At 37.1% G+C, this 22,909-nt stretch overlaps 1 protein-coding gene across 3 annotated transcripts; it reads left to right on the top strand.

Annotated features, from left to right (window-relative positions):
* The first annotated feature begins 1,907 nt into the window (after nucleotides 1-1,907).
* On the top strand, nucleotides 1,908-21,375 carry LOC115502511 (zinc finger protein 420-like). 3 transcript variants are annotated; one of them, XM_032591447.1, is made up of 6 exons: nucleotides 1,908-2,104; nucleotides 7,360-7,442; nucleotides 9,194-9,320; nucleotides 11,934-12,029; nucleotides 19,591-20,523; nucleotides 20,692-21,375. In XM_032591447.1, the coding sequence occupies exons 2-6, from the start codon at nucleotides 7,434-7,436 to the stop codon at nucleotides 21,099-21,101; spliced, it is 1,575 nt and encodes a 524-aa protein (XP_032447338.1). In that variant the 5' UTR covers nucleotides 1,908-2,104; nucleotides 7,360-7,433; the 3' UTR covers nucleotides 21,102-21,375. The 3 variants fall into 3 exon arrangements, with proteins under 3 accessions (XP_032447338.1, XP_030153819.1, XP_032447337.1); XM_030297959.1 differs by having other exon boundaries at nucleotides 19,591-21,375; XM_032591446.1 differs by lacking the exon at nucleotides 7,360-7,442 and having other exon boundaries at nucleotides 19,591-21,375.
* Nucleotides 21,376-22,909: the final 1,534 nt, after the last annotated feature.

The following is a 22,909-nucleotide window of genomic DNA, read 5'->3' on the forward strand; positions in this document are numbered from 1 at the left end:
GATTCAAAGGAAATAGATGCTTTTTCAGGCTTGGAGAAAGTGGAGCATTAGAATAAGAACTAGGCAAAATGAGTTGTGTTGAGTATGGAAATAAATACTCCATACATTACTGCGAAAATGTAAAATGGTACAGTCATGTTAAGGAGAAATTTGTCAACATCACAAGTCAAAATTTACATAACCCACTTTTGAGAATTTAATTTACATATCAACCTAAAAATAAGCAAACTGATGTATATGTAGGAATACTGATTAGAGTATTGCTTTTAACAAAGGAAATTCTTTAAAATACTTAGAAGACTTGTTTCTTAAATTAGGGTGTAGCCATACTTTGCGCCCTTAGGCAACTGTTGGAAATTATGACACTATGTACTGATTTGGAAACACATTTGTGTGAAGAAAAATACAAACGTATATGCATATAACATATAAATGTACTTGAAATTATGTATATGTGTTTGTGTGTGTATATATGTATATACATATATACATTTTATAGTAAATGTGAGTATTTGTATGTGAAAATAACTTCCCCGGAAGGATACACACCAACAAAATCAAAACGTTGGAGACTCTAACGTGAGCTACCGTATGACTGAGATAAATAAATATAAGGAAAGGTTGCTTACCTTTTTAAACGTGTTAATACCTTTTGAATTGCTACACATATATTTCAAATATGTAATAGTGATAAAATACTTCAAATATGTAATAGTGATAAAATTTGGGCATCCTTTGACTAACTTTATATTTCCCATTTGGTAAACTTATGATTCTAAATACATATGGACACAACCCTGATTCTTTTTTTTTTTTTTTTTTTTTTAACGTTTATTTATTTTTGAGACAGAGAGAGAGCATGAACAGGGGAGGGTCAGAGAGAGGGAGACACAGAATCTGAAACAGGCTCCAGGTTCTGAGCTGTCAGCACAGAGCCCGACGCGGGGCTCGAACTCACAGACTGCGAGATCGTGACCTGAGCCGAAGTCGGCCGGTTAACCAACTGAGCCACCCAGGCGCCCCGACACAACCCTGATTCTTATGATAGCGCCTTCTTTCTAGATTTTTTAAGTCTGTAGCCAAAATTTATCTTATTGTCCGTCTGCCTGAGACGGAAAATATTTTTCAATGGGCTCTCATGACCAGGAACACAAGTTAAAGATGTTAGTTCACCTATGGGCTTCTTTACGGTCAAGCTGACATCATTCACAACACAACAGAAAGGGATGAAAAAATTCCCTGTCACAAAAGTCCGTTTCTGGTGGGCACAATATTGTGAAACGTGAATAAAGTATTTTTTTCTGGATAGTCTTTAAAAGGACCCAAGTTCACTCTCTCTTTCCCTACAAAGAAAAGGCATTATACAGTACAGCCTCACATTATCCACGTTATCTCACCTGGAAACAAAACTTTGCCACTAAACTGTATAACTTGTACACAGTATGTAACCTCCTTTTATCTCAGAAGCTTCAATTCTAAAATGGAAACATAATAGTACCTGTGACATTTCAGGTGTAATGAGGTTTTAGTAGAGAGATACACACCTGAGCATGCATACACGTATACACACACACGTACACACATAGTTTGGCTAGACTATGAGCCCACGTTCAGATGTTCACACCCATGCAAGCACGCCACGGTCCTCAGGGCCACGTCGCCGATTCTACAAGGCGGATCCTCACACACAGGCCTAAGGCCTCGGAAGGGAAGAGCTCCGCACACCCTTTCTCAAAACTCCCTGGTACAGGACCATCAGGGACTCGCCCTCTCCCCGCCAGGACCAGCGCAGAACACGCCCTCAACCTCAGGTCCGGGGCCCCAGCAGTTCAGTGATCTGCGCCTGCGCACGCCCGGGCCGCGCGGCCGTTCCCAGAAGTCTCCGGGGCTCGGGCGGGGGGCGGGCCGCTTTACTTCGGGACTTTTAATGACCCTGCTCTCCGGCTCCCACAGTCGGTGTGGTAACTTGGACACGGGGCTCCTTTGCATGTCTCTTGTTGCGTGCCGCGCGTGAGCGGCCCCGTCTGAGGAAGAAGTCGGCATGAGTCGCGACGGAAAAGGCTGTGAAGACGTAGCGTAGAGCCCACGTGGACGGGGAGCGGAGGTGAGAGTGGGATTGCGGGAGGCGCTGTGAACACGGGAGCCGGGAGCGCGGGCTGAGTCTTCCCGGGGCTCAGGCTTGTGGGTGCTTGAGCAGCAGGGGAGGGTGCTTGTATCCCTGTGAGAAAGACGGGAAGCGAGTGTGTCTATGTGGGAGGCGGAGCTGGGGGTGCATACTAGGGTAAGGCCAGGAGAGGTGTGTGGGTGCCCTCGTGTGACGGAGACGTAAGGATGCGTGTCCTTCGTGTGAGCTTGGGTTGTGGTGGCTCTGTGGTGAGTGTCTCTCACACACCGTGGCTCTAGTTTTGCGGCTGCTTCCTGGGACTGTCCTTCCTGGGAGTTCTCCGGGGTTCGTTTACATGTTTGAGAATGTCCGCATTCTCTGAGTCTTCTAGGCAAGAACCAGCTGTGGACGCTCTTGCTTTATTGTTTATCTGTACGAGGTTACGGCAGGTGTAGCCATGGAGAGTAGAAGAGAAATGCTCAGCATTGTGGTGACTCTGATTATTCCCCTTCAGGTGTTTGTAGTTAAGCAACGAAAACGTGAAATTTATTGTGACGTGTGTTTACAAGAGACTGAGCCAGAATTCAAGTGTCCGAGAACAGGAGTTCTTAACCAGGCGTCCTTTGTATCTATGGGTGTCGAGGGAACCACAGCTCCCTGAAATTCTGTAGATAATTGCTGCATATATTTGGAAACTTTCATTTTCATGATTCAAAAGGTTTAGACCTGGTTTTATTTAGAATCAAAAAGAACAATTTTGTTATACCTTGTGGCGATTTTGCACAAATCAAGAGATTGATCAAGAGAATGGGAGTGGTTAAGAAAGCACATGACATCAGTGAGACAGTATTATGCAGATAATACAATTTCTGTTTATAAGAATTAGTCATTATAAAGAAAGATTTAAGTAATTAAACCATCTTCATAGCTATGGATAATAGTATTCAAGAAAATTTTAAAATAGAATTAAAATTAAAATAGAATGAAATTGAAATTAGAGTTAAATTATAATTAAAATAAAATTAAAAATAGAATTTTGTAAAACCCTTTTGGGAAGATTGTATCCAAAATGACATTTTAATTGGTTATTCAGAGAATAATGGAAGGTATATAGTCATATTTATTGGACAACTTCTCCGTACTCAACTTTCCTGCCTACTTTACATACATAGTCTTATTAATCTGCAAAGCCTATTTCCCTTCTGTTAATGGAAAAATCTTTATAGTGAAATATATCTGATTACATCAGTGTAGTACAGCTACAGGATATTTAAGAACAGGTAAATGGTGGCTGTTTCAATCACTTTTTTCACAGCTGGCCTCATATGTACAGATTTTTTTTAACGATGAAAATATAGCATCTGCCATAACAGTGACTTAAAATATTTTAAATACTTTCTAATATCTTTATGTTGTATTTATGATGATAGAATAAATGCAGAATTACTGCAAAAGAAATTAATGTCCTAAGAAATTTAAGAAAATAAGAATACCCTTAATCTTACTGCCTAGAAATAATCGCTTTTAATATTTTGGTGTATGTGTTTCCAATTTATTATGTGTGTGTGAACATTTCTGTGTGGCTTTGTTTTGACAAAACATAATTGGTGAAACAAAAGAGGCAGAGTCCTACTCTTAGTTTGAAAAACAAATCTAGCCCAATCATGGGTTTCCTTTTACCTCTGTTAGGGAGGAGGAAATGCCAGGGATCTCCATGTTTGAATAACATTAAATTTTCACCTTTTAGATATGACAAATGTTACTGAAAATCTTGTAGCACCAAATTACTAAATAATGCATACTTTCATAATTAATAATTTAGTGCTGGACACAGTGGTGCGTGCCTATAGTCCCAAGTACTTTGGAGGCTGAGCTAGGAGGATCACTTCAGCCCAGTAGTTCTGTCCTGTAGTGCGTCATGCCCATAGGGTGTGTGCAGTAACTTCAGCATCAGTATGTGACCTCCCAGGAATGGGAGACCACCATGTTCCCTAAGGAGGGATGAACTGGTCCAGGTCGGAGATAGAGCAAGTCAAAATTCCTGTGCTGATCATAATAATTTAGAGATTTAAGGTTACTTACAGAGAAAATAGCACTAAATTCTAATTTAGTGTCTGGCAAGTACAAATAATATTTCCAAAGGTAGTTATTATAACAGAAAATAAAGATTGTAATATAAGTCCCCCTATTATGCAGAATAAGATTCACTCATTTGTTATGATTGCATTTTATCACATTCCGATTATAGATATATATATAATAATATATACCCTTTATCACTCCCTAATAGCTAGAGAGAGCAAGAAAAACTCCATTCAGCATCATAAACCACACCTGTGTGTGTTTATATAGCAGCTAGGGAGTGAGGAAAGAAACATACTGTCTTTTCCTGCCTGGTAATCTCTCTGTCTCTCTTATGTTACTCATGATTTTATTAAGAAGAATTATTTTTTCTCAAAGATAGAAACTGAAATTTTTTAAAAGTAAAGAGAAAGCCCAAGAAGCACAAATTTTCTATGAGAATAACATGATGCAGCAGAATTAACTTCCATGTATAATAATGGATTAAGGGTAATATAATGACTTTGATCTTTAGTAGTGATTGATAATTTACATTAGCCATCTTGTTATACTTTTTAGTGTTAATATGGATTGCTTTGTTATTCTTCAGAACAGTCATAGGTAGTAGGTAATATTCTTTTTTAAACATTTTTTATATATATTTTTAAGTTTATTTACTTTTGAGAGAGAGAAACAGAGCATGTGCAGGAAGAGGGACAGAGAGGGAGACACACACAGAATCTGAAGCCGGCTTCAGGCCCCGAGCTGTCAGCACAGTTGGGACTCGAATGCCGGACTCGAACTGTGAGATTATGACCTGAGCCAAAGTCAGACATTTAACTGATTGAGCCACCAAGGCACCCCTGTAGTAGGTAATATTCTTAACTTTTCTTTGCTGATTTTGTAATCAACAGAGGCACTGAGGTTTTATTAACTCTGACAGCTTAAAGCTCATTTTCAATTCCTAAAATCTGACAACAGAGCTAGTGTTCTTAATTTCAACAGGATATCTGCTACATTACGCAAACCTTTTAAAACCTGCCTTCTTCACTGACTTAGTATTGTTTTCCATTATTTCATATGGATTATTAATGAAGCCACAGTATGTCACCATATTGCAGACCATAATATGTTTAACCTGTTGCCTTCTATGAGATAGTTATGTTTTTAATTTTTGGTTATCAAAAATTATTCTTTGATGCACCATGCCTTACATACTGCTATAGTTATTTCCTTAAAAATTTTCCTAGAAATGGAATTTTGTGGTAAAATCAGACTTTTATTAAGTGCCTACTATATGCTAGACCTAGAAATTGTAAGATTTGGGGTAATCATTGGAAAGACATAGTTGCTTCCTTTAAAATGCTTATTATCTAAAATGAGGTAAAATCTGAATAGAAATAATTGTAAGGCAGTGTGTGGTGAAGACCACTAGCTAGATTTAGGTGACCTGCCTTGTGAATTCACAGGAAGACACACCAGTCTATCTACAGCAACAGTCAGGATATAAACAAAATATACAGATTCTATGAAATATCTATGGTAATAAGTGGATTTTGTGCTATGACTTTTATATTCACCATTTTCCTTCTAATTTTGTTAGATGCACAGTAAAACTAATAGGATATCACAAAGCAGCAGCTGTCTGGGGGATATGATGGCTTAGCTGACAGGTTTATAAACCAAATAAACCCTTCTGTCAAGAAGACCTGAAATAAAGCTGTATTGAGATCATCAATTCATACAAGAGATTACACAGAGATGGGTTCCTGTATCTTCTAGACAGAACTCCCTCATGCCTGAGAAGAAATGATAACATGAGTTTAAATAGTGAGATCCAAAGGAAGCAGACAAAAGATAAGCTGTTCAGTAAGACAGTCTAAATTTAGATAACAAATGATTTTTTTTAATTTTCTTTTTGGATATCTTCCTGTTAACAAGTAAAGGAAGAATACACATATCTTTCAAGTTAACCTGTGGTCATTGTTACAGTAATTATGAAGTAAGCTTTAAAAAAAAAAAAAAACAAGGGGTGCCTGGGTGGCTCAGTTGGTTAAGCGTTCAACTTCAGATCATGATCTCCTGGTTTGTGAGTTCAAACCTTGTGTCAGGCTCTGTGCTGACAGCTCAGAGCCTGGAGCCTGCTTTGGCTTCTGTGTCTCCCTCTCTCTCTGCCCCTCCTCCCTGCTAAAGTTCTGTCTCAAAAACAAACATTAAACATTTTTTAATTTAAAAATAAAAAGATCAAAATAAAAAGATAAACACTGTTAAAATATTTTATAACCTTCCAGATTTTTTAATCTACTGATTTTAATTTGTCTATCACTTTTTCTCTACACTGATTGACGTATTCATATATTTAAAAAAATAATTATATTGGCCAATCTATTCTGTTTTAAAAATTTTTTTTTAATGTTTGTTTATTATTTTGAGAGATCGAGTATGCGTGGGGGTGGGGCAGAAAGAGAGGGAGACACAGAATCCGAAGCAGACTCCAGGCCCCAAGCTATCAGCACAGAGCCCTACGTGGGGCTTGAACTCACAGTCTGTGAGATCTCACAGTCTGTGAGATCATGACCTGAGCTGAAATCAGACGCTCACTTGACTGAGCCACCCAGGCACCCCAATCTAATTATTCTGGACAGTATATCTGGAATATTTTCTCATATCCTTAAATATTTTACCCAACTTCACATTTGATGTCTACTTGGTATTGTAATACAGTGATGGTTTGTCATTTATTTAACTGGTAAGATTTTCTAGGCTTAGAGTACAGAACACTGACTTTCCATCTCCAGTGTCTTAACCAACTTTACCCATTTCCTAAAGAGGTTCTCATTAAGATGATATAGGGCTTAGAAGATGAGAATAGAAGGAAGAGGATCTGCTCAGAGCAAGACTGCACTGCCCACTCTTAGGTCTGCATCTGTCTCGCCAGAGTGATGCAGTGGCCAAAGAACTGCTGATATGTGCACATCTGACTTTAATGCACATATGCTTCTGTTCTTGACTTTGTTCATCAGAGACCCCTGGGATTTGGGGAAGGAAATGACCTTATCTATAATCCCAATCTACCCAAATTGTGTGTGTTGGAAAGTAGATTTGGAACTTGGAGTGGGAGATCCTAACATTAGTTTATGTCCTGTTGGGAACACTAAAGCAAAACTGGTCTTAAGATCTTTCTCTTCTCCCAGCTCTGGCTTTCTGGATCTGTGCTATTCTGTTAGAGGAACCCTGAAGACTGATCCACTCTTGTAGGCCTAAAACCATGGCCCATGTAAGTTGATGTTTCCTCCCTTGACCTTTTTTAGGTCATGTGAGTATTTTCATTACATTTTCTAGAGTTTACTACCAAGAAAAGGCCTCTCCAATAACCTTTTACCCATCTTTTGTTCTGGTGAAATGTGATGCTAAATTACCCAGCATCCTTTCCATGCGACCTGTTCTAAACGAACCAGTGTTCATGTTATTACTGCAGAGTTATTCAACATGTCTTAAGTGTTCATTCTTTTATCAAGGGCAGTAATGGAATAGTAAAGGAGATATGCCCTTTGAGGTACAGATTTGTGTTATGTGAGGTTGCACGATAGTGTGGTCAAATGGAAATAATGGTTGTATTTGACCATCCATGAGAAAACTTTGAAATTTTCCAGATTTGGGATTTCCAGGTAGATAGGATAGAAATTTGGTATCAAAGGACTTAAATCTCAGTATAGAGTAAAATCTCATAATTTGGTTTGAATTGGTATATGATTGTGATTTGCAAATTTGGTCATAGACCTTGGCAGGAAATCTCTAGAGATAAATATGAAGACTCTTCTGTTGTTGGATGAGACATACTAAATTTAGGTGACATCTGCATAATTCATCCTTCTTAAGTATTCTTAACTCAATGTATTAGTTATCTATTAGCTATGTAACAAATTACCCCAACACTTAGCAGCTCAAAGCAGTAAACATTTATCTCACAGTTTCAGTGGTTCAGAAATCTGGACATGGCTTTGCTGGATTCTCCTGTCTGGATCTCTTACAAGGCTATCAAGGTGTTGGTCAGGGCTGAAGTCATCTTAAGGCTAACATTGGTGTATCTGCTCCCAAGCTCACTCAAGTGGGTTTTGACAGGATCCAGTTGCTCATGGGCTGTTGCCTGGAGGCCACACTTAGTTGATCAAGTGAGACATCCAAAGAGGGCAAGCAATATGGAATCTATCAGAAATAACATTTCGTCACTTTAGTCATATTCTATTTATTAAAAGCAAGTCACTCAGCTCAGCCCACACACGTGAAGGAGAGTACACAAGGGCATAAATACTAGATGATGATCACTGGTAACGTAAATGGAAGCTGCCTACCATACTCAGCTAAGCTAGCTGTTCAGTGACAGATGGTAGATGGCAATGAAGAAACTATATGTCATAAGTAGTAGGTGAACATAGAATCACAGAATTGGGGAAGACCTTACAAATGTAATGCATCCTACCTGTATAAATGATTAAATCCAGTATGTCCCTGAATTATGTCATGTGCCAGAAAGTACATGGGTTTGTCAAAACAAGAGAGAATATTTGTGGTAAGATCTGAAATAATGAAAATTTAATACTTGAGGGAATTCTTAATTTTATACAAAGTCTGTTTTCTAAAATTGAGACTTCATACTACATTTTGAAAAATATTTGATTAAATTTTCTCTAAAAAGCAAAAATTTTCTTCAACTCATGTTTACTGAGAATTTATGTGACAGATAAAAAACATTATGCTTGTATTCACTATTTGATTTAATAGTCAATGATTATTATTTTTGTCTATTCTCAAATGATTCAGATATTTAAGAATATGCCAGGAAATTTGGTCTATTCCAGCAGGCTTCTTCAAAAATATGTATATATTCTGCTTCAGTCCCCTCCTGTATTACATATTTTTAACCTACATATTTGCTATGTTGCTTTCTTTCTGCAATATAGTACTTTTCCTTCCATCTTCAAAATATTCCTCTAATTTCCCCACTAATACATGGGTTTGCCGTTTCAGAGATCTGTGACATTCAGGGATGTGGCCATACACTTCTCTCAGCAGGAGTGGGAATATCTTGACCCTGTTCAGAAGAACTTGTACCGGGATGTGATGATGGAGAACTATGATAACTTGGTCTCATTGGGTATGTTCATCAGCCTCTAGTAATTTAAGATAATTTAGAAATAGGCATTTTTTTCCCCACTATGACTTTCAGGGTTGCTTTTAGGAAACTAGATACATTTCTTTGTTGTTATCATTATTATTTTTTTTTTTTTTTTTGCAAAGAAATAAATGATTTGAGTTTTGTCAGGTTGGAAATTGTAGCTCCATTAAACGTTGGGGAGGAAGAATTTTCCTTTATGCTTCAAGATTCTTCTAGCTAGTCTAAGAATTAAATTTATGTGAGACAGATTAACAGGAGAAAAAACCAGAGTTTAATTATGTGTACACAGAGTCTCAAAAATGAAACTGAGACTTGAAGAAATGATGAAAGTAGTCAGTTTTTACACTTTTTAGAGAAAGACGACAAACCTGTGAAGAATTGACAGGACAAAGAAAACTTATGTTCAGAGTTTCAATTAGTAAGGAATTCTAAACTGAATTTGGGCTGGGGTGGTAAATTAGTAAAAAGTATTTGGTTGTCGGGGCACCTGGGTAACTCAGTGGGTTAAGCTTCTGACTTCAGCTCAGGTCATGATCTCACAGTTCATAAGTTCAAGCCCCACGTCAGGCTCTGTGCTGTACAGAGCCTGCTTCAGATATTCTCTCCCTCTGTCTCTCTCTCTCTGCCCCTCTGCTGCTTGTACTCTCTTTCTCTCAAAAATAAACATTAAAAAAAAAAAAAGTAACAAGGGTTGTTCATAATAGCCTTGTGAGGTCTGAATTCCCTATATCTGTTATAAGGATGTCTTTTTATCTTCTGATACAGAAAGGGTACCTTCCATTAGGAGATTTATTTCTTGCTTTCTGGAGACTAAGTATGGATCATAGCGTTATTTTTGCATTTAACCTTTTTTTTTTTTTTCTGTAGACTCCATACCCAGTGTGGGACTTGAATTCATCCCTGAGATTAAGAGTCACATGCTCTAACTGAGCCAGCTAGGCGCCCCTACATTTACCCTTTTTAAAATTTTATTATTATTTTATTTTTAAGACTGAGAGCATGCATGCAAGCAGGAGAGGGGGCAGAGGGAGAAAGGTGGGGGGGGGGAGAGAGAGAAACTTGAACAGGCTCCATGTTCAACCCGGAGCCTGACACATCTGCATCTCATGACCCTGGGATCATGATCTGAGCCGAAATCAAGAGTCATATGTTCAACTGGCTGCAGGAGCCTTGCATTTAACTTTTAAAATAACCAGTATGCCAAAGTAGCATGTTTCGGGATGGTCTGCCCTTGGCCCCTACAGCATCTTCATCTTCTCTGTCTAGTGATACTCATACCTCCTTTGCAGTGACCTCTTTTTCTTTATGAACAGGATCTTGTTTAGAATTCTCTGGCATTTATTATTATAACCATTGTTAAATGATTCAGTTTTCCTATTTATTTATGCTCAGAATGTCTATAGAGATTACATTTTATTACCCACTTGCAGGGAAATCAGCTTGACACAGGGTCCTGAATTGCTCTCATTGCCCTAAAAGGGCCTCTACAATTTTTTTTAAGTTTATTTTATTTATTTTGAGAGAGAGAGAGAGAGAGAGAGAGAGAGAGAGAGAGAGAGAGAGAAAGTAAGTAAGTGTGAGTTGGGGAGGGGCAGAGAGAGGGAGAGAGAGAGAATCCCAAGCAGGCTCTGCACTGTCATCCCGGAACCCAACCAGGGCTTGAACCCACAAACCATGAGATCATGACTTGAGCCGAAGTCAGATGCTTAGAGTCACCCATGCACCCCAAGAGCTCTACAATCAAAATAGTGGTGCATTAGATAAATGGAATTCATTGAAAACTGAGGCATACACACTCTATTTCATAAGAAATTCTTTGTTTTGTGGTTGAAAGTTGTAATCTGTGAACATTACATTTAAAATGGAAAGAATATCCTACAGAGAGCCCTTCTTGTGTACTCTTTGAAAAACAGCAATATCAGTAAAATATTAATAGCTAACATTGTTCTTAGTATATAATCGGCAACACTCTGAGTGTTTTACACATATGTATCAACTTGTTTGATCCTCCTGACAGCCCTATTCCCATTTTACAAGCGAGGATAGTAAGGCACTGGGTTTAAGTGACTTTCCCAAGGTCAGACATAGGTGGAAGGTAGCAAAGATAGGAACTGAACTAAAGCTCCAGATTCTGTATTGTAAACTATGGTATTATGCATTCTCTCAAGAAAAAGAGGATTTATGAGTATATGTTAAAAAACAAAACAAAACTTATTATACCTGATTTCTTGTTCTTTAGTTCCTTTACCCTCTCTTCTCAAAAATCTTATTCAACATCATTTTGACCTTTAGTTTATTATTATAATTTTTTAAGCATCTCTTTTTTTTAAATACTATTTTTGAGAGAGAGAGAGAGAGCATAGGTGGGGAGGGACAGTAGGAGAGAGAGACACACAAACTGAAGCATGCTCCAGGCTCCAAGCTGTCAGCACAGAGCCTGATGTGGGGCTGAAACCCACAAACCATGAGATCATGACTTGAGCCGAAGTTGGATGCTTAACCGACTGAGCCACCCAGGCACCCCGATTACTATAATTTTAACTAAGCAATGTTTTGTTCTATATCATGTGCATTTTTTTTCTTTGTAAGCAGAACATTCCATTTCTAAGCCAGATGTGATCACATTATTGGAGCAAAGAAAAGAGCCCTGGATGGTTGTGAGGGAGGACACAAAAAGATGGTGTACAGGTAAGTATGAGCAAGGAATATATCTGTGTAGGTAAAAGCTAAGTGGTTAAGGAGAGACCTTGGAAAACTCCATGTTGGAGAACATACTTGTGATCTAGGGAGGAAATCTATGCTCTGCATGAGCTAGCTACCCAGTGAATTTCATCTTTACCCCCTTAACCACTCCCTTTGTTACTCTTGTCATATTTCCCTCCCAATTCAGTAATGGGCACTGTCCTTCTTCCTCATGCACCATTTCGTCTGTATTTTGGACTCAACTGTTCTCCAGATCCTCTTGTGCACTTGGACTTATATATACGGCTTCACTGCCTAAAGATAAATGCATTCCTATATCTGGCTAATGAAATGCAATTTATAGTGTATTAGGGAAGACATAAAATAAACATATAAACAAATAAGTAGGTACATAACATCACATAGTGAAATACAGTGTCAAGGAAACTAAGGACAAGACAAATTAAGGTAAGATGGTCAGGAATGCTTTTCTGAGGAGGTAGGATGTGGAAGGTAAGGCCCAGGCCATTTGAGTATAAGAGGAAGAGCATTCCAAGAAGAGTAGACAAAATGCAAAGGCCTGAAAGAAAACATGACTGTTGTTTGTTCACAAGCAGCAGGTAGATCAGAGCAGAGTTATTGAATAGTGACTAACAAAACAAAGTCAGTATGTTATGGGGGATCATATCATGTTGTGTTGTGATTCATTAAGAAAAATTATAGTTGTTTTTAAGATTATTTCTAAAGATATGATTTGATTAAATTTTTTGTTATCTTCAATGTTCAAAAATCAAACCTTACTAATTATGAGACTTAGAAATCTAGATAAAATAAACATTAAATGATTTTCCACTTTCTCTCATTTACTTTTTATGTATTTCTTAATTTTTATTTTTTTAATATATTAAAAAATTTTTTTTAACATTTGTTTTTGAGAGAGAGAGAGCACAAGCAGGGGAGGGGCAGAGAGAGAAGGAGACACAGAATCTGAAGCAGCTCTAGGCTCTGACTCAGCGCAGAGCCTGATGTGGGGCTTGAATGTGAGATCATGACCTGAGCTGAAGTCATCCCCTTAACCAGCTAAGCCACCCAGGCTCTCCTTTCTTAATTTTTATTTTAAAAAGTTTTATCCTAATATTAATCTACTGGGAGTTTTTTCTTTATAGGTTCTGAAATCATTCTGAAATCATTTTTTCTTTATTTCTGCTGTATTCCTGAGCTCTATCATTTCATTTCTCAGTTTTTCTAATTCCGATTTATGTTTTTTTCATTTCATATAACATTTTTTTAAAATCGGAATACTTAATATTGTTAAAATGGCAGGGTGCCTGGGTGGCTCAGTCGGTTAAGCATCCAACTTCAGCTCAGGTCATGATCTTATGGCTCGTGAGTTCAAGCCCCGGGTCGGCCTCTGTGCTGACGGTTCAGAGCCTGGAGCCTGCTTTAGTTTCTGTCTCCATCTCTCTCTGCCCCTCTCCTGCTTGCACTCTGTCTCTCCCTTAAAAATAAATAAACATTAAAATTTTAAAAATATATTGTTAAAATGGCATTACTACCCCAAATCCTATCAGCTTATTTGTAGAAACTGACATCCTGATCATAACATTCATGTGAATATGCAAGGGATTTAGAATAGTCAGAAAATCTTGAAAATTGAGAAAGTGGAATTCATATTTTCTAGTTTCAAAACTTATTACACACCAAAACTTACGGGATGCGTTGAAAGCAGTACTAAAAAGGAAATTTATAGCTTGCATTAGAAAGAAAATTCTTGGGGCGCCTGGGTGGCTCAGTTGGTTAGGTGTCTGACTCTGGATTTCAGTTCAGATCATGGTTCATGAGATCGAGCCCTGTGTCGGGTCTATGCTGGCAGCTGCTTGGGATTCTTTCTCTCTGCCCCTTCCCCCCAAATAAGTAAGTAAACTTATTTATAAGTAAGTAAACTTGTTTATTAAAACAAACAAAAAAATTAGAAAATTCTCAAATTAAAAACCTAACTTCATACCTCAAGGAACTAGGTAAAAAAGAACGAACTAAACCCAAAGATAGCAAAAGAAAGAAAATAATAAAGAGTAGAGCAGAGGTAAACAGAGAATAGAAAAAAAATAGGAAAAAATCAATGAAACCAAGAGTTGGTTCTTCAAAATAATCAACCATAGTGAGAAAATGTTAGCTAGATTGACTAAGGAGGGGACTCAACTAAAATCAGAAATGAAAGAAGGGACTATGAACAATTGTATGCCCACAAACTGGGTAACCTAAGGAAATCCTGAAGATATACAGTCTACCAATACAGAATCATGAAGAAATAGAAATCTAAACAGACTTGTACAGAGATTGAATTAGTAATCAAAAATAAACAGACATGTGAAAAGATGGTCAGTATCACTCATAATCAGGGAAATACAAATAAAACAACAACAATGAGATATCATCTCACACCTATCAGAGTGGCTAAAATTAACACAGGAAACAAGTGTTAGGATGTAGAGAAAGGGAAACCCTCTTACACTGTGGGAATGCAAACTGGCCCAGCCACTGTGGAAGATAGTATAGAGGTTCCTCAAAAGGTTAAAAATAGAACTATCCTAGATCCTGCAACTGAACTACTACGTATTTACCCAAAGGATACAATACTAAGTCAAAGGGATACATGCACTCCAATGTTTATAGCAGCATTATCAACAATAGCCAAATCATGGAAAGAACCCAAATGTCCATTGACTGATGAATGAATAAAGAAGATGTGGTGTACACACACACACACACACACACGCACGCACGAGTATTACTCAACCATAAAAAAGAATGAGGGGCACCTAGGTGGCTCAATCAATTAAGTGTCTGACTTTGGCTCAGGTCAGGTCATGATCTCATGGTTCATGAGTTTGAGCTCCGCATCAGGCTTGCTGCTGCCAGCCTGTCAGCATGGAGCCTGCTTCAGACCTTCTGTTCCCCTCTCTCTGCCCCTCCCCTGCTTGTGCTCTTTCAAAAATAAATAAACATTAAAAAAAAATCTTGCCATTTGCAATGACATGGATGGAGCTGGAGAGTATTATGCCAAGCAAAATAAGTCAGAGAAAGACAAATTCTGTATGATTTCACTCATATGTGGAATTTAAGAAACAAAACAAACAAACGTGGGGTGGGGTGGGAGGAATCAAGAAACAGAATCTTAACTATAGAAAACAAAGTGATGATTACTAGAGGGGATGTGGGGCAGGAATAAGTTAGAAAGGTGATGGGTACTAAGGAGGGCACTTGTGATGAGCACCAGGTGTTGTGTACATATGTTGAATAATTAAATTCTACATTTAAGAATAGAATACTGTATGGTAAATAACTTAAAAACTTGGAAAGAAAAAAATAACAAAAAATAACCCTGTTAAAGAATTAACACCACTTCCCCTCAAACTCTTCCAAAAATTGGAAGAGGAAGAAGAAACATTCCCAAATTTTCTTTATGAGGGTAGCATTACCCTATTATCAAAGCCAGACAAATCCAGTGCAAGAAGAGAAACCCATAGATCAATGTTCATGATGCATATTAAGTGAGGCAAAAGTTCTCAACAAAAATACTAGCAAACTGAATGCAACAGCATATGAAAATGGAGTTTTTTTCTGGAATGCAAGGATGATGCCATATATAAAAATCAAGCATGCAATACACCACATTAACAGAATGAAGGGGGAAAAACACAGGGTTATCTCAATTGATACAGAAAAAGAATTTAACAAAATATATTTTTCATGACAAACACTTGAGAAACCAGGAATAGAAGGAAACTACCTCACCAAATTAAAGGCCATCTGTGTTAGTCCACAGCTAACATCATACCCAGTGGTGACAGACTGAAAACCACAGGGTTTGCTGCATCCTATAAGGTTCAGTATATTGTTTTCATTTCCATTTATCTTCAGATACTTTCTAATTTCCCATGTAATTTCTATTGCTAATTTAAGTGTGTGCTATTTCCACATGTTTGTGTATTTTCTACTTTTCCTTCTGTTATTTGTAATTTTGTTCCTTTGTGATCAGAAAAGACACTCTCATTTTAATCTTTTAAATTTTGTTGATAGTTGATTTGGGTCTAATGTGGTGTATCTTGGAGAACGTACCACGTGTACTTGAAAAGAATGTGTATTCTGCCGTTGTGTACAGAATATACACGTATGTTAGGTTCAGTTTGTTTAGAGTGTTGTTCAAGCCCTCTGTTTCCTTGTTGACTGGCCTGGTTCTTCTATTGTAAGTAGGATATTGCTACTGTATTTTAGCAAATTAGCAAAGCAATAAAACTTAGACTATATATTCTGTCCTGTTTATGGGCAGTAGTTTAATTGTCTGAGGCTTTGCTTACACTGGTTTGTGTCCTTCTCATGCATGTGTGATTCAGGTTTAGGCTAAGCTTTTTCAGAATGTTTTCTTCTCTCACTTTCCAGTTTGGTAGTGTTCCTTATCATGATTCTTTTTTTCTTTTTTTAAATATTAGTTTGTTATTTTGAGAGAGTGTGAGAGTTGGGGAGGGCTAGTGAGAGGGAGACACAGAATCCTAAATAGGCTTTAGGCTCTAAGCTGTCAGCACAGGTCCCAACGTGGGGCTCGAACCCATGGACAGCAGACCAGGAGATCAAGACCTGAGCCGAAGTTGGAACCTTAACTGACTGAGCCATCCAGGTGCTCCTGCCATGATTATTGTAGCAACAAATACGTCAGGGCTTTTACAGCCCATTTTTTGCCCCAGTATGACTGGGCCCCTCCTGTGTGGCAAGGTTGTGATCTAGAAAATAGCAAGAGGGGCACCTGGGTGGCCCAGTTGGTTGGGCGGCCAACTTCGGCTCAGGTCATGATCTCATGATCCGTGAGTTCGAGCCCTGCGTCAGGCTCTGTGCTGACAACTCAGAGCCTGGAGCCTGCTTTGGATTCTGTGTACCCCTAATGCCCTCTCTCTGCCCCTCCCCCACTCGTGCTCTGTCTCGCTTTCTCAAAAATAAATAAATGTTAAAAAAGAAAAAGAAAAAAGAAAATAGCAAGAAACTCACCCTAATGTAGTTTACTTTTTAAGGTTTTCACTCCTCTCTACAGGTCTTTTTTTTTTAAATTTTTTATTTAAAAAAATTTTTTTAATGTTTATTTCTTATTGAGAGAGAGCGCGAGCAGGGGAGGGACAGAGAGAGAGAGGGAGACACAGAATCTGAAGCAGGCTCCAGGCTCTGAGCTGTCAGCACAGAGCCCGATGCGGGGCTCAAACCCACAAACCATGAGATCATGACCTGAGCCGAAGTCGGACACTCAACCGACTGAGCCACCCAGGCACCCCTTTAATTTTTTTTAAGTAGGCTCCACACACAACGGGGGCTTGGACTCACAACTCTGAGATCAAGAGTAGCATGCTCTATTTACTGAGCCACCCAGGTACCCCACTACAGTTGTCGTCTTTTGTTTACTCAAATTTACTGGCTTCATGTGTTTGATTTTGTTATTTTGTCAAGCATTTTCAGTTGATATCAGTCAGAGAGGGAAATGACTATAAGGGATTTACATCACTGTGATGGAACTAGAACTTATTCAATTAAGGAGTTATTTAACAGTGAAATTATATTTCATTTATTTTCTCTTGTGTCATTGTGGACTCGTTGCTTTTTATATTGTTTATATTTATCACAATCATTTTTATGCTACTATTTTCACAGTGTTGGCCAGTCATACTTCTGTAAGTCTTTGACATTTTCATTTCTTTTTTGCCTAAGATTTCTAGGTTCACCTTTTTTGACCTGTTCCAAATTGTTTTCTTTATCTAACCATGCTAGATCCATATAATGGACATTATTTTTAGAAACGATAATTTAGAAGTTAAAGAATACTCATTACAACTTTTTTTTTGACAACTTTTTCTCTTCTATTGTAATTGGTTTGTTTAAGCCTTCTAGGTGATTTTTTGGTGAATTTTGATGAATTTTTCTAGAAAATTATCCATTCCATTATTTCAGAAGTATTAGTGATGTATTCAAAGTATTCAAAATTTCAGTAAAATTCATTTTAGTTTTGCATTTCCCCCTTAATCATTTCTTTCTATTTTTTGTTTTTACTTCTTTTTGATTGGTTTGGCTAATGTTTACTTCTTGATTTTTAAAGCACCAGCTTTTTATTTGTTACTACTACACTTTTCTAACTCATTACGTTGTGCTCTTAATTTATTTTTTCTTTCTTTTAGTTTGCTTGTTTTCTAAGTTTTGGAATTGGTTCCTTGACTCATTTATTTCTTCCATTTTAATAGCAACAATTACTTAAATCTTTGAATTCTCTGAGTGCTCAAATTGAATGCCTAAAATTCTGGTATGTACTTATTTTCTCTATTGTACCCTTTCCGTTTTTTTATTTCCATACTTTCCCAGTTTTATTCTAGAGAGGGTACTTCCGTTTCCACATCAAATGTGTTTTGGTTTTCTGGTATTGTTACTAATTCCTGTTGTTACTTGGTTTTGGAGAGAAAGTGTTTGTATTATCTCAGAATTTGGTACATACTATACTTAACAAGAATCTACTCCTGAAGCCAAGAGTACACTGTATGTTAGCTGACTTAACAATAATTAAAAAAAAAAAAAAAAAAAAAAAGATGGCATTTCTTGTCCCCAAGTCTCTTCCCACTCATTCAGCACATAGAAATTTTTTCAAGATATCCTTTCATATTTTTTGTTATTCTGCAGGCTATGTCTGTTCAAATATGTTTTTCACATAGTTCCTGTAACTCTTTTTCCAGATTTCTTTGCTCTATAGTTGAGTTTCACTTCTTTTCCTCAAAATCCATAAGACTTTTAGCAGGGTGTATACTTCATCCCTGTCTGAAAATTCATTGACAGACTTGTAGAAAAGGACCTGAGAAAAGATATGAAGGAATAAAACAGTTGGAAAATTTGTAGAATGGGTACCTAATAAGAAAAAGCTCAGTGAAAATAAGCAAACAAGAACTTTTATTATTTTATTTAAAATGAGAACAAAGAAATGCACACATGGCTGTGCATTAGAGGGAATGACCACAATATTTGTATTTTATTATTTTTTCTTAAATTTTTTTTATGTTTTTATTTTATTTTTGAGAGAGAGAGACACGAAGCAGGGGAGGGGCAGAGAGAGACGGAGACAGAGTTTGAAGCAGGCTCCAGGCTCTGAGCTATCAGTGCGGAGCCCAACATGGGGCTTGAACTCACAGACTGCAAGATCATGACCTGAACCGAAGTCAGTCGCCCAACCGACTGAGCCACCCAGGCACCCCAATATTTGTATTTTAAAGGGAAAATATAGTTGGAGAAAGATCAGGTATAAATAGTTGCCATGTTTTACACACACACACACGGAAACTGATACTGGAGAGAATACATTAAAGTATTGTAGTAACGTAATAAATGAGTTATGGAGACATTGTCAGTAGTAATGCAAACTGTATAGCTGATTTTGGAGAATACTCTCTAGAGTATTCATCTTTCATAGGTAATGTTTTTAATATTTAAAGAAATTTACTATAAAATATTTATGTCCAAGAAAACAAAATGTTTTTCTCATTTCTTTTAGACTTGGAGTCAAAATATGAAATAATCAGCTGTGAAAAAGTACACGTTTATAAAAAACATTCACCTCTTACTCTACGTCAGAAAATTCATACTAGAGAGAAACCCTGTGAATGTGACAAATGTGGGAAGGCCTTTAGTCGACATACAGACCTTATAGTACATCAGAGAATTCATACTGGTGAGAAACCCTATGAATGTGAGCAGTGTGGAAAGTCCTTTAATCGTGCATCCAACCTTCTGCAACATCAGAGAATTCATACTGGTGAAAAACCTTATAAGTGTGAGCAATGTGGAATGACGTCTAGTCGTAGGATGGACCTTAGAGTTCATCAGAGAATTCACACTGGTGAGAAACCCTATGAATGTGAACAATGTGGGAAAGCCTTTAGTCGTGCCTCACATCTTACTCAACATGGGAGAGTTCATACTGGTGAGAAAGCCTATGTATGTAATGAATGTGGGAAGGCCTTTAGTCAGGGTGGAAGACTTAGAATACATCAGAGAATTCATACTGGTGAGAAACCCTATGAATGTAAGGAATGTGGGAAGGCTTTTAATCAAGCCTCTCATCTTGTGCAACATGACAGAATTCATACTGGTGAAAAACCCTATGAGTGCCATGAGTGTGGGATGACCTTTAGTCGTGGTATAGATCTAAGAGTACATCATAGAATTCATACTGGTGAGAAACCATATGAATGTAAGGAATGTGGGAAGGCCTTTAGTCGTGCCTCAAATCTTGTTCAACATGAGAGAATTCATACTGGGGAGAAGCCCTATGAATGTAAGGAATGTGGGATGACATTTAGTCGTGGTTATCAGCTCATTCCACATCAGAGAGTGCATATTGGTATAAAACCCTATGAATGTAATGAATGTGGGAAGGCCTTTAGTCATGCTTCAGCACTTATTCAACATGAGAGAATTCATACTGGTGAGAAACCCTATAAATGTAAAGAATGTGGGAAAGCCTTTATTCATGGTGGAAGCCTAAGAATGCATCATAGAATTCATACTGGTGAGAAACCCTATGAATGTAAAGAATGTGGGAAGGCTTTTAGTCGCACCTCAAACCTTGTTAGGCATGAGAGAATTCATACAGGTGAGAAACCATATGAATGTAAGGAATGTTGGAAGGCCTTTAGTCATATTGAAAGCCTCAGAGTACATCATAGAATTCATACTGGTGAGAAGCCCCATGAATGTAAAGAGTGTGGGAAGGCTTTTAGTAGTGGCCATCAACTAATTGTACATCAGAGATTTCATACTGGTGAGAAACCCTATGAATGTAAGGAATGTGGGAAGGCTTTTAGTGTGTATGGGCGACTTACTAGACACCAGAGTATTCACAGTGGTGAGAAACCTTTTGAATGTAACACATGTGAGAAGTCCTTTAGGCTTAGGTCAAGTCTTAAAGTACATCAGAGAATTCATACTGGAGAGAAGGCTTATGAATATAAGGACTGTGGAAAGGCATATATATGCAGTAGAGAATGTATAGTACATAAGTGATTTATAATACTGAGAAACAGTGTGAATGAAAGGAATATGGGAATACTTTTAGGTATGGTTCAGTTTTTATAAGGCATTAAGCAATTTATACGGGTGAGAACTCCTTAAAATGTAAATAATGTTTGGAATTTTTGTTATGACTCAAATGTTCAGATTAATAAATTTATAATGTATTTTTATATAACAGGGAAGACTTTACTAGCATTTCTCTATTTACAGATTATCAGAATATTCATCTTGGAGGAAAATTCAGAGAATGTGGATATTCCCTTGTTTTTTATGCTTTATTCATAAAAGCTCTCCAGCCCTCATCAATTATTGTTAAATTTGAGGAAACGCATACCACAGAAAACCCCTGTTGATCTAACAAAAACCATAGTGATTGTCATTTGATGCTTTACAGCCTGTATGACATTGGGCAAGATATTATCCCTGTGGGAGTCATTTATAAGTGGTGATAACAGTACTTGCATTATAGTGCTGTTTTTGAAATGTAGAAAACTTGGAAAGCTATCTTAAACATAGTCTCTATTCAGTAAGTATTAGATACTATTTTTAATATTATTTGTATTACTATTAGTGAATTATTAAGAGACCAAGTCAATATGGGTGTAATGAACTTAGAAAATCTTTATTCCTAAGTAATTACTTGTGCCTTTTTGAGTTTTAAGTATTTTTTTCTGCACAAAGTCTAGTAGAATATGAAAATCATGAGGATTTAAAACGTGAGTTTTATTGGAAGACTGACATTGATTTGTTTACATACCACCTATGGATGCTTTCATACTCCTCTGGCACAGCTGAATACCTGCAGCAGAAGCCATATGGGCGACAAAGCCTAAAATATTTACTGTCTGGTTCTTCACAAAAATTTTGCCAGTACCTGTTTTAGAATAACATCCCCACCAATTTTTCATTACTTGGGATTTTCAAAGAGTATGAGAAAGTTGTCTTACTGAATGGTCCCATGTTCTGGGTTTTTAAAATTATTTCTTTGTGGGTCATTTATCCTGTTCTTCTATCTCTAATCGTTCTAGTAAATTAAAAGTTAAATGAAGAGGTTTAATTGAGTCAATGTTGTGAATGTTAAGAAACATATAATGTTGAGTTTCCCTACTTTTAATGATGCTGGATGTTAACACCTGGTTATAGTAATGACTGCTAGATCTCTCCATTGTAGAAATCCATTTTATAGTTACTCATCTGCATGGTAATATTTTATCACCTCCTTTTGCAAATTGATAATCCTCATGTATATGTTCTGAATTAAACAAAGAATTGAAATTAGGGTCTATTCAGAAAGGAATGATAATGAAATGCTTATATGCCAGAACTTGGGGATGTTATCAGTTTTATTGTACTCATTGGAAATTTAATAAATTGCTCACGGCTTTATCCCCAGATCATACATACCCATTGTTTGCCACTTAGTAGGTATTGACAAAATTGATAAAATAATTAGATAACAATTAATTAAAAATTTGTAGAATAAAAATTTTACAAAGCTAGAAATAAAATGACTTAAATCTAAGCCAATATAAGAAAGCAATTAATAAAACTAAAATTATTAGAGCCTATTGATTATTAATCAGATGGTACTCTAACAGCTTTGGGTTTTTTTCTGTGAAAAACAATACATCTAGAAGTAGAGTTTAGTGATTTAGAAATGGAACAGGAATCTTGAAAAAATTTTTTAACTTTAAAATTTTTCTGTTAGTATGTTAACATCAGATAGGCTGTGATAAATCTGGTCAAGATAAAAATAAGAATGATTACATTATCGTATCATTAATAAGAAAGGCAATATA

The sequence above is a fragment of the Lynx canadensis genome, chromosome E2, assembly GCF_007474595.2.
Source record: "Lynx canadensis isolate LIC74 chromosome E2, mLynCan4.pri.v2, whole genome shotgun sequence".
Classification (NCBI taxonomy): domain Eukaryota; kingdom Metazoa; phylum Chordata; class Mammalia; order Carnivora; family Felidae; genus Lynx; species Lynx canadensis.